The sequence below is a fragment of the Schistosoma mansoni genome, chromosome W, assembly GCF_000237925.1.
Source record: "Schistosoma mansoni strain Puerto Rico chromosome W, complete genome".
NCBI classification, from domain to species: Eukaryota; Metazoa; Platyhelminthes; class Trematoda; order Strigeidida; family Schistosomatidae; genus Schistosoma; species Schistosoma mansoni.
The window spans coordinates 12638224-12656477 of record NC_031502.1 but is presented as its reverse complement, the minus strand read 5'-3'; the positions used below and the strand labels follow the sequence as shown (position 1 = coordinate 12656477).

Below are 18254 nucleotides of genomic sequence, written 5' to 3'. Positions count from 1 at the left end.
ACGCCACCAGCTATTTTTAAAATAATGTGGTGGTACCGGATAATTTGTATCAATAGTGCGTTTTGAAACTGATATCCTGATAAGTAGCCTAGTTAGTTGCGTTTCATTCAGTCACAGTTTAAATCAGGTGTGACATCTTAAATAAGTACCATGGCATACAAAGTCTTAATTATTGAATTTAAAGGTTCAGTTTGGTTCATTTGTTACCTATCCCAATCGTTAGAAAATCAATATGCTCTTTTTAGAATCACTTTGTAAAATCTTGAAATCGGTAGTTACTAATCATCTAATTATCATTCAGGAGTAAGCACCCAAGACATTTATACTTTTCGAAACCTTCGTTCCCATCTAATTTCCATCTGTACATGCTAAATAATTCTCATAGTATCGTAGTTCTACCCTGTTCCCATGGACGACCACACTGATTGGGGTGTAAAATTCCTTAGCGTATTGCTTAGATTTCTTCTAACCGTTTCCATAGTTCATCTATCCTCTACCCATTTAGAATGCTATTGGATTTTGTGTTTTTTTTGTTGGTTATAATTCAGTGCCAGGAAGTCGAATGACAGTCGAAAATCAAGACTGGTGATTATAAATCTCAAATATTTTCCGTCTCGTCCTTAATGACCTGTTTTGGTTTGGGCGCCCGGCCAATATTCCAGCTGTCACACAAATCAAATGACGAAGTTTGGAGCCATATATTTTAGTGACTCCTTGTACCAATGTTTACCTGTTTAAATGGATAATAAATAATTACTCGTTCCTTGGTTTTGATACCAAGTTATTCTCCGAATTTCTTCCTTGAATTGTAACGGATAAAATGTCTTCAAGATCACTGTTGGACATTATTTCGTCAGGCTTTTAAATAACTTTGATTTAAATGAAAATCCTCAATTAGATTTTTGAATATCATATAGTCGTAGTCTATATTTATTGATTTAATTTTCACTATGACTATATTCATTTTTAGGTATTTGCTTTCAGGAAGGCTTGCTAGTCGGTATTCTTAATGAGTTTCATCGTTGCTGGAACAAGCCACTGGTTCATTGGAAGGAAGATATATCTTCGGATTTATTCGTGCTATTTCCTTATGGAACTTTGTTAACTAAGGTTAAGTCGAATAAATTTTTCATACCTATTTGATTTGACGTATTTTGACTGTTTTGCATTGTCCTACTTAGGTCTAAGGACAGTCATGAAAATATTTCTGGTTACAGAAGATTTTGAAAGTGCTTTTTTTTGTGCTTTCTACTTCCCACAGAAATTTCCATTAATTTTGTTAGTCACTACAAATAAATGCTCAAAGTGGACAATTTATCATTCTTTCTTATTCTAAGTGATTGGTCAAGCTTATTGATGTAACCTAATACTTAACAATCCGACCACACTGTCTATTCATTGAATTTTAATAGCTTGTTCTTCCGTATGTGTCGGAATATAAATGGAAATTCCCTATTGTTTTCTTAACATCATAGTACGAAAAGGTTCTTCTCGATAAAGATTGTTAAAATGAATATTAAATATGGAAAAATCATAAGCGATGGTCTTATAGTTGGTATGTTAAATAGTGTAAATGTACTAAAAAGTCTATAAAAAGCATTTAATCAACCTACTGAAAGTTACATAATAGCACATAAAAAGCGATTGAGTATTGGATTAACATAAGTAAAGTTAAGACAAGACAAAATAGAATGAAGAAAATGAATTAATTGTTGCGAACACAGAGACATCAAGTAGCTAATCGTATGAATGCATTAGTCTGACCAGGCACTTTCCTATTTATGCTTTTGAAAAAAAAAACTTAGTAGTAAGTTTGAAATCACTGGCTTATTGACAATTCTGAAATGTCAACATCTCGTTGACTGTCAGTTAGATGACAGGTGGTGACACCACTAAAAGCATTTTAATCTCTAATCTTCAATTTCTTAGGAACATGATCAGAGATGCGAATTATAAATCCCCTTCCTCTCTTTCCAATTTATGCGCTTCGGGACATGTAAACTGGTAAACATAATTGGAGTTAATATTGGGCGAGCAGTTTGTTAACTTTAGTAAAAACAATTGAGCGGCTGGATAAATCGTTTTTAAATACAGCCCTGTTATAACTTGTGGACGCCCAGTTAATGTATGACGTGATAAGACCGCCAATCAGAGAGCAGCGAATTATCGATTGGAACAGTGACACACGAAAACCGTACGAGCAGTCTTGAGTATTTATCGGTCCTGCTATCTGCCTAGCTTAGCCAGTTAAGTTCAGAACAGCCTCTGCGGTATGAATCATTTTATTTCAAACATGCTGAGTTTAAATATCGATCAAACAGACCACATCGTACCATAAGATGGAAAATAACATTTGTACAAGATTTAGCCAAATGTGGCTGTGAGTGTTGGAGGCAGTAATTAATAGATTGGGGATAACTCAAGAATGGTAAATCGTATAATAATAGTCTATAGTTCAAAATAAAGCTCATGATAAGGGGAACATGAATACGAACAGTTTAGTTATTTAGCAATTATACGATAAAAAATATATGCATAATATTGGTCCATAAATGGATCCCAAAGTTATCATTGACTATTCTTATCGGGACATAACAAGCCCATAGTCTAAACTCGATTTAATAGACTATTGCATCACCTTTGAGGCTAAGTCGTATGAATGCAGGCTTTTTCTCAACAGTGACTTATTCCATTCCCGTTGTTCTTGTCGTATCATATTTGCGGATAACATTCTTTCATCTGTCATCTAAAGTACAAGTAACTTAATTTTTGTAGGTTTCTTGACTGCACTTCTCACAGATTCTTTTATTAATATACGTTCATAAGAAAACAATTTTAGGATGCGTAAAAACGCGGGTGCTGTTAAATTAAGCATTTCTATATAATTAAATGACAGTATTTTACCAACTTTTATCCTGTGAATTGCATATGTCTTGACGTTTTAATTCTTATGTACGCACCGAAGTGTTTTGAGTTCACTCATACGTTATTAAATGAGTGATAATCAATCCCATATAACTTTCTTTCACAGCTATAAAACATTAAGTAGACTCACTTGTGACAAACATTCCTATGTTTCGCGATTATCTCACCTTAAAATAGAAAATAAATCGCACTACTCAAATCGAAGGGGGTTTCCTTTATATACTTAATCTATTCATGCCTGGCTAGTTTGTTTGGCTCTTATTTCCGATTTTGTTCGTTTGCTTTACGTTTTGTCCTTGTATTTTCATTTTCGATTCTAATCTATTCAGTATATTATATATGATGCTCGAATTCGTTGAACATCCATTTCTTTTGCAGATTCGGGTAGCACTACATCATATCATTCGACAGCTTCTAAGAAAAAAGTAAGTTGTTTTATATAGAAATTCAATCTTTATTGTTTTCCTTAAATTCTTGTTGTAAAACAATAATTGCACATACTCTGCTAAACTACTTAAAAGTTATGGCTAAATGACATATTTTTTAAGTGGTTTGAGATCCGTGAAGTTCTTTTAGAACTTAATCACACAACTTTTAACAGGGTGGCAATTTCGCAGGTTAATATGTACATGTTACTCATGGGGTAGGCGAATAGTACATTCCATTGGAATGGTATAACATCCAATCCAAAAATCTCTACTATTATTTAGTAGACTCAATATATAACTAGCTTTACTTTAATATGTTGTCCTACAATTTAAAAAGGACTTCGTGTGTCCTAGGGGATTTACATTTTTATGTGTTATGGAAAGTTTCATTGTCTTTGTTGGTGAAGTCCCCGTATGCACTAGCTTCGCATAAAGTAGTAGAACTGTAGTTGTTATGAGTTCTCTTACTACGTCCCAGCTACTCTTTTTGCTTAGTATTCTTGGATATTGCTTCGCTCGACAAGTCTTCAAATTAGAACACGGTTGAACAGCAACATAATTATATTCCAAATAAACAAAGTTGGATAGAAGTAGGAATCACAATAAGAGAAACGTTAGTGCATTTGTAATTTATACATAAAGAGATTCTAGAATCTTCTAGTTATCCGCTAGCACTATTGGTCAAGAGATGGACAATCAGGGTGCTCCAATGCAGTCCTGGACGGAATATGCTATGGTCCAATCTATGTCCCGCTAACAGTAGTCTCTTTTTGAACCAGTGTAATTTTCTGCAGTGTTTGCGTAATTTCTAAAACGAATTTCTTTTTAATTTTGCACATATAGTTTGGGGATACATGCGTTTCAAATGAGTTTAGCGTATCAACATTTACCGTACTTTCCCCTTATTTTGGAACTGTTATTACATGAAGTGTTGGAGGTTGAAGCTGCCTCCAAAATTCCAACGCCAGGTAAAAAATTTAAATACGACATAATCTGTTTTTTATTACTGTTTATCCACATCTACAATACGAATTCTTTTTATTGATAATTGTCAAATGAAAAGTACCACGAGTTTATTTGATTTAGATAATGCCTCATCGTAATATATTATATACTACTGTTTTCAACGCCTTGCAATTCTATATTATTTCTACAAGTGTATTCGTAAAAAGGGAAGGTGTATGTGAAAGTTATCATTTGAACCGTGAAACTCACCTTTTATGCATCATAGCACTGTCTAAACTACAGCTATCGATACCTGTCATAGCAAATACTGTACGAGAACCAGTTAGACGTTTCATGACCTTGCATTAATTTTTCTGATTCTGCTATTCTTCTAAACTCGTTTTGCCTTATTATGGACAAAAATAGTTTTTATTTTGTAGAAATGAAGTCACTAATAACCTCAGCAAATATCTGGTCGTCTATTAATGAATACTTTTACCCGTAAACTTTGTCTCAGAATTTGAATAAATAGCGTCTTTTAAGTGACACAGACCAAAATCACTGCTTTTAATTTGGGTTTACAAAACGTTATTTTCATGTGAAAGAACTTTGGAATAATATCAGAAGCAAAGTTCTAGATGAGAAGGGCAAGTCAATCAAACCTGCGTATACCGTACCAGTTGAAATTCACTTCGTGTCATTGTAAATTATGGTATGTTATGTGGTTGTTCGATGGTGATGTTTCGTACATCCCTTACTCTAGGACGGTTTTTCAGATATATATATATAATTTTCCTTTCTCCCTGGTTTTTTGAATATCGTCACTTTAACTCAGCTGCTATTTGATCAAATATTTATTACCTATGATAGTACTGACCGGTGGTCACATCTCTGGCTGAACAATTTATATGTTAACTTACCATGTTTTATCACCAACAGTTATTTGTTTGTTTCATTAGGTTATCAGGAAATAGTCCATACGTTTGTAGAATACAATGAACCACAATTGTATTTACTACCAGTGCACTGAAACTCCAGAAATATATTTAGGGAACTGCTCACGAAGTCATACTTATATCCCATTTGAATACATAATATTTGGATGAAAAACAGTCCTACATACTTTAGTACTCATACATGGTATTCTTATGCTCTAATTTTATTATAATATATCTTATTTCATCTTTGTATACACGAAATTCACATCTCAGATTTATTATATAAGTACTTTCGACCTTAAAAATGACCTCATGATGTGTTGTGCTTCTGAAAACATTAGTACAACAGTTCGTTGAGTTACTTTTCCCAACCATCCTGTTCTTTAATCCTTCGTGTTCGGAATCATAAATACTTCCTTTTATGTATTCGCCTTTATACTTCACATACATTCTGATGTTTACTCAAGAGAATCCCTTTGAATTACTGCATTGTTATTCACTTGATTTGATAACACTACCGAATGTTTTAATAAGCTTTGTAATGAATATATTCATTGTTTCGAATACTATTTTAGTAATTCCCTATTACCGTTTTAGATCCATTACTACCGCAAGTTGTAGCATTTATTCAAGAATTCTCCAATTTTCTGGAGATTTTGGCCCATTGTTCTCGTAAAACCGATGTCACTTGGTGGCCTCATTTATTCATTACCATCGGAAGGAAACCAAAAGATCTATTTGAATTATGTTTGGAAAATAATAAACTGGAAACAGCAGCTTCTTTTCTTATTCTTCTTCAAACATCGGAACCTCTTTCTGTTAGTTGGGAGGTAATGTTTTCACAAACTATTCCGCGTGCTTCTACTCATCCTACTTGTCGTAACCATAACCCTGCAACACACCGAGTACTTCTCATCACATTCTTTATACCAATTTTGTTATTTCAATAAGCGTCTAATTGTATACTTTAATCCAGACATTTCTAAATATCACAGTTCGCAAAGCATTGGTTGCATTTTCTCACAGTGGTTCTTTCCGTATAATTATCGAATTATTCGTACGAAAGTGAAACTACCATTATTCATAAAAGTCCTTTTTTCCTCGTTGATATTCATAACTGAACTTCGACCAATCTCCATTGATCCCACTAAAGGAGGTCTCGATATTGCCTGCGGTTACAAGTTTCATATTATTTTAGATTACTCATAGCAGTGCAATCCAGAACATACATTTCGTTCTACTTGAGGTTCATTGGTTATGGTTACCTGCATTGTAGTGTTAGTGTACCAGTTGGTATGGATATAGATTTAGCTGACGTGTCCTGCAATATGAAAATATAGTAAAACCAAAAACTTTCCGAATTTATTTATTAACTATTAGCGCCATTGCACACGAACTTCGAGACTAAACATAGTTTCATCTTACTAATTTTACAATCCGTCACATTATTGTTAATTTGGTGTACCTATATATATATATATATCTTTGAATTCCTTTCCACATTAAAAACATAAGTTGTTATTTATGTAACAGAGTAGATCTCTCTCACTCAATCATGACGCTTGATACCGTTTTCATTTTTTTTTTCGTAAGTTACATTTAGAATTCGTCCATTTGTGAACTTTGACGATTCTATAGAAGTACTGTAGAATTTCAAAAATGAAAGTATGATTATTTACATTTATGTTGAGAAATACTGTATAGTAAAATTGATATTGACTCAATCAGAAGTAACCAAATGAGTAAGTCAATGAGTGCTAACCTGAAGTATCTTAAAGGACAGGTACGTCCCATTAGCTGAGAAATTGATTGGTTTTCTTAGGTGTAGAAATGTACATATGAATGAATGTCTATGCATATAATTCGGTCGCTCAACAAATATTTAACCTTGACTCGTGTTCTCCCTCAAGTTCGGGGTGTAGCACTTTCTGCATCCGTATCAGATCTCGGACACAGCGCATCATAACAACAAAGAATCCATTATTTCCCCCAAAAATTTGATAGAGTTATGAGGATGGGTTCTCAGTTGGAAGCATGATTCTTACCTATTGAGATTAACTGTTCTGTATCAAGAAATGTTAGTTTTGTTTATAGGTTTATTGAATTATTTTTTAATTAACGTACTGAAAGTTTTGCTTCAATTTCATAGCATTGCACATTTTCTCACTGTTGTAGTGCGCATTAACCTTGTTTCGAGCATCGCTTCAATCTATGAATTGGAATCTCATTCGTGATCTGTTGCGTTTTCTATGTGCTATTGGTAAGTAAATGTGATTTTGAAAACTCTACTACCGCAACGTTAAAGTAATTATAAGCGGCTAAACTAGAGATTGTTATAGATGATCTTTCAGAATTTGCTCTCCTATCAGAGTAAAATTAAAGTATATTTTGCTAATGTTCTTATTTTTAAATTACCTATCTCTTAAAAGCTCCAATTTTGTATATCTGTTATTCTCAGTGTCTTTTTAGCTAGTCATTTCATTTTCCTGTACCTTAAACTTACTTTACGCAAATTAGATTTTTAAAATTCAACATTTTTCAACGTCGTATGTACCATTTATCCATTAAAGTGAAAAACATTTCAGTTTTTTACATCTCCTATTTACCCTATATGTCATACAGTCCTATTGAAGTAAGATAAGTGAGACTCGAACCCGAAACCTTGAAGCTTAAGGATTGAACACTCTAACCATTGACCCGGCCTCTGTACAAAGTTGGGTTTTTTCCATACGTTGTCTAGCTTGTTTCCAAAAGGTACCATGGTAGCTGTAAAAACTTAAGATAATTTTAGTCAATCAAAAGGCAGTGCTAATTATAAAACAATTTACAATAAAAAGTGATGATAACATTACAAGGGATAAAGAGTTTCGACATGAATGATCTACCCTCTGATGTGAATTGCTTCTTTAATCAGAGGTAAAAGGGTTACAGTTTTCAGCACAAACGAAAATCAACTCTTATCCAAGGGTTAACGTTACATAGCTTAGCTACAGAGCGTTCGTGCTTTAGATGCATATAGATGGATGAATCTTGCGCAAATATCTACAAGGCGCTGTCTTAATTCTGTTTAATTCTTCCACGAAGTATGGTTCCACCTCGAAATCTCTCAGGCTTCAAAAAATCCTGTCAATATTTCCTTTTCTTATATTTATTTGTTTTCTACTATTTTTTCCTGCCTGAAAAGCTATGAAATCCCTCATCTTAATTTAAGAATCATGGTCGTTTGTCTCGTTAGTTTGTTTACAGCGGTTAAGTAGCGAAATACTGATAGATTTTGTTTGTTTGTTACAAATGTCCTGACAAGTTATGAGCTAGTCATAATTGCGTATTAAATTCCCAGCTGAAACCCAGTAATTGTTATCAAAAATCTGAATGGTTCATTTAAGGCCATCCAAGTACTTTTCTTCTTACGTAAGTTGTTTTCTTCTATTTGGCTGGGTTTTTAAACTTTGCTACTCATACCATGTTTTGGTAAGCAGGTTTCAACTTGAATTAACCAATTACTATAGCATATATTTGTTTGTTCAAGTCTGACATCTGTGTGTTTTACTTGTTAAGGCTATTGTTTTTATCTCTGCGTAGCTAACTGACCATATTTTATTTTTCTCGTTAAAAAAAATCCTTGTATTGGTTTAATTTCTGTTGATTGCATGTGGTTTCAACTAGAAATCTGTACGCAAAACATGCTTGGATATCGACACCAACATAGCAGCAGCACCTTCCTCCGCTTAATGGCCCAAAGCTTCTCTTGGATCTCAAAAGAATATCAATCACATGAATCTGTCTGATGATTTCATTCACTCAAAATCATGTTTTAATTCACATTATTACGTATAATCAGATTAGACAAAAAGTTCAAAATTATCTTTTTTTTAAGAAAAAAAATTTCTCGTATAAATGTTGTCAAGTGTCTCAGTCCTATACCGTAGAGCGATTGCATTTATATCACATGAATCATTATTCTCTTCATGTGTATAGTAATTTTCGAATCTTTTTTTTTTATTAATACACGGATAAAAGAATAAACTCAGAACGCAATACATCGGTTGAGTTTCAATTGTTTTCTTAATCTTAATAACAATTAATGGATGTACGATTAGCCAATCCATGTTTTGCTCTAAAGATCCTACCTCGTTCACACCTTTAACAGTATAAACACATTAAGATCTTAATATATTATAAATCATTCTCAAGATCACTAGTTTCTAAATGACGTAAAAAAAAACCTCAATGTGACTTATATTCATCTATATAGAAAGTCTATTCTAACTTCTATCCCATCCCTTTTTTCCAACTATCCAAATAATATTACTATTAATCTTCCTGTGTTAAGTTTAATTAGGAATTTCGATTACGTGTACACATGACGTTTTATAGAATACATATACAACCCATCCTAAAACCGATTACGATCAAATTCAAGTTGAACCACTAGATTGGTAGATTTATTTATCGCCTCAATCTTTAGAAAATCGAGAATCTATCACAGTGAGATTCACGAAGGGAAAATGTCATAGGAGCTAATATGGGCGAAAGTGTTTTCGCTCGTGAAGATGAGTGGAAATTGATCACTTTTGAAACACTTCTTTAAGTATATTTGAATACTGATTAGTAAAATGTGTGCTGGACAGTTTTATTGCATATTTTTACTGAGGGTTCCTAATTTTGATTGAGTATGTAGTACAAACTTAAGTATTTGCTATACATATCTAATCCACTATATATATATATATATATATATATATATATATATGCGAATATACTTTCATTTTTAACTGTCCAGATCCTACAGAATATAATTCAAGTGATGGACGTAGTAGAAAAAAAGACTTTAACAAGTCCCACAATATGTACTTGAACCCGTGTAATCATTTAAAAAATTTGCCTAGTCTTGATAATCATCATATGCAGTTAAAAGCCAGTCCTGAGAAATCTATCAACAAGATCGTCTGGTATGGTGGAATGTCAATGTATCGACCCACAAGAGTTCCTATGGAATTACTGGACTTTGGAAATGACCAAATCAAAGATTTGTGTAATAACATCAAGATATCATCTGACACGTCAGGAACTCATATCCAAAAACCATCTTCCACTCTTCGAAATCAGCTTGAACAGCTCTTGTTTAGGGTAGCTACGGATTACTTTTCTCAAGGTTACCTCAAACGCGCATCCCAATTGGTTACAAATATTCCCGAAATTTTTAATGATGGTTTTTGTACTGGTCCTACAAACGTATTGCAAATGTGGTTAAATAAAAATGTGTAAGTTATCTGTGGTTAATTAGTTAAAGTGATTTTGACATTGAGTGTTAGCTTAAATCATTTTATTTTCTATTCGTTTTTTACGATATCTATTGACGTGCTTTTTATCTTTATTTTTTATTCATTTTATATTTTATGAATTCTGGAAACGTGAACAAATGTAATTTTATGCAAGATCTTCCTATGTTTGTCTGTTTTACAAATGCTTCTTGCACTGGGAAAAAGTTTACTAACTGAACCATTTGTATAGGCTTTCCCCTTGTCTTCGACTGCTTTCTATATTTCGTTTGTCTACTGTCTTTACAATAATCTAAAAGAGAATCCCAGTTCATTAAAACCTATAATGTTGAACGAATTTGTTATATCCTAGTGAAGATTAAAGTACGGGTAACTTCCGGGATCTGTTAATTGACTATTATTCTATATATATTCCTATTATATAAGTGATTAGATTGTATCTATCTATATTCCTCTTATCATAAACTTCATTTTGACCTATAAATTATTATTATACGATTTACTGTTCCCAAGTTATGTTCAGTTTATTAATTACCGTCTCCCACGTTCACAGCCATATTTTGGCTTGATCTTGTACAAATGTTATTTTCTATTTTATGGTGTGATGCGGTCGGTTTGGCTGGCATATAAACCAAGTATGTTTGGAATAAATGATTCCCATAGCAGGAGCTGTCATTAGTGTTCGGTACTCAACTGGAAGAGCTAGGCGGATAAAGGACCAATAAGGACGCTAGGCTGCTCATACCGGTCGAACGTCATTGGTTTGGCACAGTGCTAAGATTGAATAAGTGGTATTTCGATTGGTGGGTAAATCGTGTGATAAAAAGCCGGACATAAAATCACAACAGAATTGATTTTGTTGGCACTCAACAATTTCTTACTATTTGTTTTTTTGATACTATATGTCTCATAATTGCAATTTTGTTATTCTTGTTAAAATTTAATGGAAATTCAACGTGTTTTGTTCAAAATTAAGGTTTATTTTTTCTCTTTATTAAAGTCATAACATCCAACCCAAACCTAACTGGCCCCAAGTTTTCTTAAATTTGTTACAAGAATTCAATTTTGTTGTGGTTGATTCTAACCGTAGTGGAGGGATATACAGTTGGTCGACTTCTCCGAATGAACCTTTGTTAAATTCATCTATTATGGTACAAAATGATAATACATTTTCTGAATCTTCACCCTTTAATTTTAACTCCCTATCGTGAGTTTCGTGTTAACAAGTTTATTTGTATTTCTATAACTAATATATTCACTGGTTTTATTTTTACTTTCGGTGGTTGTGATTTTAATATATGAACAATTAATAACTAGTATTATGTGAATATATTCATAAATAATTATTTCATCATAGGAAACTAAGTGTAATTAAGCAATGCGATATGGAGATATTCAATGGTAAACAAGAAACACATACAACCTAAACCTTACCAAGCTTCTAAAAATGAAAGGTCAAACGGAGACTATGAATCAATATTTCGCGTGCGAAAAGGACAACATTTGCTCACAATACACTTAGCTTTTCGTGGTTAGTTATCAATAAATCCTCAACAGTTTAGACAGTCATAATCCCAGATCAATGGTAATGGTAATAAATACCTTAAAGTTACTAATCTGAATGAAGAACTGATTACATGAAAACTATATGGATATTGTAGCAAATTGTATATAATAATAAAGTGAATCAAATTATGAACTGCATAGGATTAGAGGAATTTTTAATACGAATAACTAAGGTTAATGGAAAATAATAAATATATCACATGTTTGACAAGGGGTTTTTATTCCAGAAAATGAGACAAATGTAATAGAGTAATAAATGAAGAGATTGTTACGTAAGTACGGAAACATTGTAAGTAGATCGCTTGGATTTTTTATGCAGGCTAATGAATACCTTTCGGGATCCAATTGTAATCAGTTTTGTTCAATTGAAAGTTTCTGATGACTAGTCAATAAACCTTGTTATACAACTGTTTCTGACTGATGTACACTTATGTATATTCATTAGTAATCTGGCTAAAAATATTTTTGCTTAGAGCAGTCTTACTCCACTGGGTTTTCGTAAAATATTTTTCCGTCCTCCTACTTTCTAGAACTGTTAATAAAGAGACTCTTTGTCAGTTACGATACCTGTTGAACCAGTTAACCTTAGCTCGTTCAAAAGAATGGATCTGCCTTATCAACTTGATTTGTCTAGATAGAGATGCCTTTTTACGGTCAGTTAGTATGGCTGTCAACTGGACTGTGTTTTCAGATTACTCTGAAATCCATCAGGATATCTCTGCCACAAACATTTGTTTGAAAAAGCTGATAACTGGTCTTTCAGAAATAAAACAGTGGTCACATGGCACGATTCCTCCGTACTATTACTTTTTAGAGTCTTGTGAGCCTCACATAAAGTAAGTATATTGTTGTTCATTGCTTTAACTTGGGATTAGTTTAAAAGTCAATTTGCCTTTGCTTTTACGGATAATAGTGGATTTTTGCCAATCAATGTGTACATTCTATTTCCTCCGTCATTTTTCTTCAACATAAACTAAATATGTTTAAGTAAATAATCTTTTGATCAAGTTTTTGTTGTAATAGTATTCATTTTATAAAATACAGCACAATTTATGTTCAGCAGACATTGTGCACAGTCAACCAATGGTTTGAAATAGTCATGGAGTATACCTTACTTAATCTGTCATGTCATTATATGCGACACACCTGCTTTTCATTTCTTCGTTTTCATTGTTATTTACGCACAAATTCTGGTTTATAACTCCAAGACCATGTGTATTTTACCTATCCGCTGATACTCCTTACTTAGTCATGTCATTTTGTGCTATTTCAGTTCGTAACTTTTTTTCGTGTAGTTCTCGAATATTTTGTGTACATCTAAAATCAATATGTTCCTCTAAATAGTTAATAAGCTTAAAAGTTTTCACGCGGATTTATTATACTGTAATTTGCTATTTCACGTTTGCCATTCATTGACTATCGTTTCCGCCGTTTCCTACTTCGATTAAATGCTTCTTTTGTTTCCCTATTATTATTTTTATGACCACGTCTCATAGTTGTTATTTGTATCTTTTAAGACAGAGTGTTTAAATAGTACGTTTAAAGTACCTAATTGGTATTCGAAATTTGTCTGCTTTCCATTTGTATTAAATCCGTACTTATGTTTCACTTCTTTCTTCAGCCCTAGTATTCCTTCTGACATGCCTTTCCATTGAGTGTTTTTCACATCATGTTCTTAGTGTTTACTTCTCACTTCATCGCTACTACTATTGTCTCAACTCCCTTACGATTTACAATGTTAATTTCATCTTGCTTCACTGATATGGTATAATAACTTTGGCTAGCTCATATTTCTACTTGTATTTATGTTGATAGTGATGGATTAACTTCTGGCGGTGTGCAACTCTTTAGTGAAATGCTATTAATGGCCTATATATTTTATAAACATGTGATTATAGTTATCACATAATTTTATGGCCTGTCAAAATTTTGTAAAGCTGTTCCATGCAAATCACTTTTACTATTTTTCAATTTGATTATTAATTATAGAAGTCCACTTACAATAATATAATTAAAGTTCGCATTATTCTGTTTCAAAGACCCACATCTTACTATGTAGTAAACAGTTCTTTATTACTATTTGCACTCCATTTGCAATATATTGAACAACTATATCTTTTTAGGTATCATTACCAAGGTTTGACTTGAAATTTCAAATAAATCGAGCATTGGGTAGATTGTTATAAATAAATTAATATATTTGTGATATCCCAATAAGTAGAAAAATTAGATTTTCTGAAGTTTCGTGACTCAGTGTGAGCCACTTCTTCAGAGAATAAATAACCAAATCAAAATTAATCCCAAATTAAATAGTACAACGGAACAACACAACCACATTACTTATAACCATATCTTTGCTTCTAGGATAATTTTGGAAAAGGTGTACGAAATTTCTGATGAGAAAAATAAGGTGCCAGTGGTATCAGTATTTTCCAGCACCACATTGGTTGAAGATGATATGGTAAATAAAATTCAGAAAAAGCAAATAATGGAAGTAAATAGTTCATCTATAACACATACATACCAATATTCAAGAGCCTGTCAGTTAAACTTGGAACAGGACTGTCTTATCCCACTAGAAGTAAGGCAGTTTTATATAGTTTTCTTTTTTGCTAGTAGTTATCAATTTTCTTCCTCTGCTAGTTATTCTAAGATATTGAATGGTTTTTAGTGTATCCTGTATAGATTAGTTTAGTTGTAGTTACATCTGTATGTTAATTGTCTTTGTTGGAACTCTCGATTTGACTCATTTACCGAGAATGGGCCCATGTACTTCACGTCTACCACATTTGGTGTTCTACTACCAATTTGCCAGAATCGGATTAGATTACTTGAGATTTTGACCTGAAATCCAGTCATTGAATGTCACATGTTTTAACCACTAGTCCATCTACTGAAGCCATATAAGCAGAGTTTTCATTTTTTGCAGTACTTTCATATAAATACTTTATTTATCGAATACTGTCAAAAATAATGTGCATATAAGATGGTGATTGGAGGTGGTCAACAGGAAACTCGTGCTACTTGGCACTCGTCAACAAGGTGTACCTGTAATCTTGAGGGAACTGGTGCTCCCTGACGGATTCGATCATCAAAAAATGTCCTAATTGGTCGGACAAACATTTCGGTCGGCGATTTTCCGTCTTGACAGTTTGGACTATGTGTAATTCTGTAAAAAAGTAGAAACTGTTGCAGAGCCTCTTATATATTATCTTCTCCCATCCTTAAGAGAGCTCGCTTAAGAATATTAACAAATTTCTCTACTTATCCATTTGACTGAGGGTGATACAGTGGGATACTAATATGTTCTATACCATTTTGTTTGCAAAACTCTGACGATGTAAACTGCGTCCCGTTATCTGAAACCAAAACATTAGGTGTTCCAAACCTACCAAATAGTTGTTTGAGATGTAACAATGTTTCAGACGTAGACAGTCTTCGCACAACTTAAATTTCAGGCCATTTTGAGTATGAATCTACCAACACCAGAAAATATTGTCAATTCATTGGTCCAGCATATTTGATGTGTACTCGGACCCAAGGCTTGTCCGTTTCTGGTCATGGGCGAGATTCTACTTTCGGTATACGCAACGGTAGATCCCACAAACCAAATTTATCTATCTAATCAATACCTAACAAGCTGGTATGACGGTTTCCAGATACATAACATTTTCCTGTCATAGTCTTGTCTTCCAATGAGAGAGGTGGCTGCATTTCTCCAAGAAGAGTAATATTAGTTCCTGTCGCACTTTCAGCATTATAATATGTACATTGATATTGAGGTCGACCAAGTTTTATTCACGTCTCTCTAAAAATTAATGTTCTGTCAGACTCCGTATCAATTTGCAGCTTAACCGGTTTAACATTAAAAAGATAGTTAAGTACAATCCAACAACAAATGGACAATCAATAATAATAAATAATAAGGATCGGGGAATATATAACTCATCTGACACCTGTCAGACTATCTACATATCTGACTAGGCAGACAACCAATCATTATCATTCTTTTCCACTTATCAGTTTCTTAGTTTTATATTTAATGTTTCAAGTATTATCTGTTTCAAAGCATAATACAAGTTTAAAATCGGCTTCGGTGATTAAAAAAATGATAATTTGAAATGAGTGAATATCTTATTACTGAATAATTGTTCTGTCCTACAAATTTCGTGTACGAATTATTATTGGGTCCATTTGCTTTTTGGAAATTGTTATATTCTCTCTTATTATGACCCAGCTATTCCTATTGCTCAGTAGTCTTGAACACTAATTCACTCAACAAGTCCTCAAATCAGAACACGGTTAAACAGGAAAGAAATTATATCCCGGATAACATGGGTAGATGGAAGTAAGAAGCATAATAAGAGATACGTTAGTATACTTTGTAGTTTTTTACAATGAGAAAATTCTAGAGTCTTCTCCATGCATCGACTAGCGGTGATTGGATAATAATTGGCCAACCAGCGTGCACCAACGCGATCGTGCATAGAACATGCCTTAATCCAGTCTATGTTCTGCTAACAGAAAGCAGTTTCAGTCTTATAGATTATTTACTTATGAGCGCTCACTCGTTCAAATGTTTTTTTTCTGTTTTTTTTTCATCTACAGGTATCGAAAGTGGGTCCTAGTCTTTTGGATCTTACCTTATCGCCTGCAAAGGATGAAACAGTTGTTCTTAAAAATAACCCTGTTCACTGTTCAGTACTTTTGGATTCACATCACGCATCCCTGGACAATTCTAGTTGTTCGACACCAATTATTCTTAGTAACGAAACTGCCATTACTAAGCATTGGACATCGAGTTATCCTGATCGCTGGAAATCTGTAAATGATCTTGGCCCACTAGGGCGTCTTGTGGTTCTTAATCTCAATGAAACGGATACCGGTAGCAAAAATGAATGTTTATTTGATGGGACAACCGAAAATTTAGCGGACGGGTCTTTCAACGCTGAACAACGTACCTGTTCTGTCATGTAGCTTTTTACGGACAACTTTCGAAAAACAGAAGTCATGAACATGACTCAACTTTAATGTTGAAGATAAAAGATGAATGTAAAAAGTGTATTTCCTCTATTATTACTATCAAAATTATCTGTGTGATAACATTGTGGTATTTTGGCAATCCATATACCCTCGACATTTAAGGAAGATTCTAGTTTTCTTTTCAGTGCTATAAATGTAAAAGGAATTTTTTGAAGCAAGATTCAATCAATCATACAGATTTTTGATTTGCAGATTAGTCTCGTTTATTGACTTATTAAAAATAACTACTTCCACTCAAAAATAGATTGAAGCGTTCTTGGATGAAGCAACTTCTGAAGTTCATTACGAATTTAACAAGCCTGTTTCATACAATAAACTGTACAAAGAGAGTGCTGAAGTTATAACCTTTTATAGAAAAGTAATTTGGTCAAAACTCTTCACTTAACTTTTATACTGTTTTTTACTTCAGTCTATGGTCCATTTGCTTGTCCAGAAGCCAGAATAAAGTATATAAGCTTAACATATCAACTGATACTACATAGCCCCCTTGTAAAAAATAGCATATTTATCTTTTTAATGTCTGTTTTCGAAAATAACACTGAAGCGATATGTGAATAGCGTTAACATGTAGGGAAAAATTGTACAATACCTGATAAATTACAGTGTCAAGTAAGGAGTGAGAGCATCATATGAAAGTGTCATGCTTATGTAAAAATGTACATGAATATCGTCAAGATGCGGACAGAAATGAAAATGTTAGCATGTGATTATGAGTAAATAAGTAAGCGTACAAAAAACTTAACATGCATTTATGTCGTGACTGTCTGGATGATAAAATAACGTTTGTGTGAGCGATTCGAAATATCCTGAAAATAGAGCAACAAATTGTTTATACGTATAACAGCGGAATAGATCGAGGAAACAAATGGGATAGAATATAACAGAAATTGGTCTGTGGTGCCGATGGGATATGAGGATAAAGAGAAGTGGAATATGAAGATGTTCTGATAAGCCTCAGTAGAGTAAATAGCGTCGGTTAACGATGAGTGGATTCGAATTTACATAACTGGAGTTTATGTGGGACAAAAAAATAATCCAGCCGTACGACGATGACTGCATCAACTGGTGATATTCGTTGCTGTACTGCTATTGATAATGATAATAAAATGCGAAGTCAGTTTACGTTG

At 33.2% G+C, this 18254-nt stretch overlaps 1 protein-coding gene across 1 annotated transcript in view; it reads left to right on the top strand.

Moving 5' to 3' along the window:
* The window catches only part of Smp_125550 (hypothetical protein), a gene marked incomplete at its 5' end in the record, with an annotated part of 39711 nt that extends 21921 nt beyond the window's left edge, over window positions 1-17790 (top strand). Inside the window, 9 exons of the mRNA XM_018788579.1 lie at window positions 971-1110; window positions 3304-3350; window positions 4197-4321; window positions 5834-6066; window positions 7412-7496; window positions 10020-10500; window positions 12615-12920; window positions 14449-14665; window positions 16693-17790. Of these exons, the coding sequence (XP_018654107.1) occupies window positions 971-1110; window positions 3304-3350; window positions 4197-4321; window positions 5834-6066; window positions 7412-7496; window positions 10020-10500; window positions 12615-12920; window positions 14449-14665; window positions 16693-17061 (2003 nt within the window). The 3' untranslated portion in view covers window positions 17062-17790. The remainder of the gene's footprint in view (window positions 1-970; window positions 1111-3303; window positions 3351-4196; window positions 4322-5833; window positions 6067-7411; window positions 7497-10019; window positions 10501-12614; window positions 12921-14448; window positions 14666-16692) is intronic.
* Window positions 17791-18254: the final 464 nt, after the last annotated feature.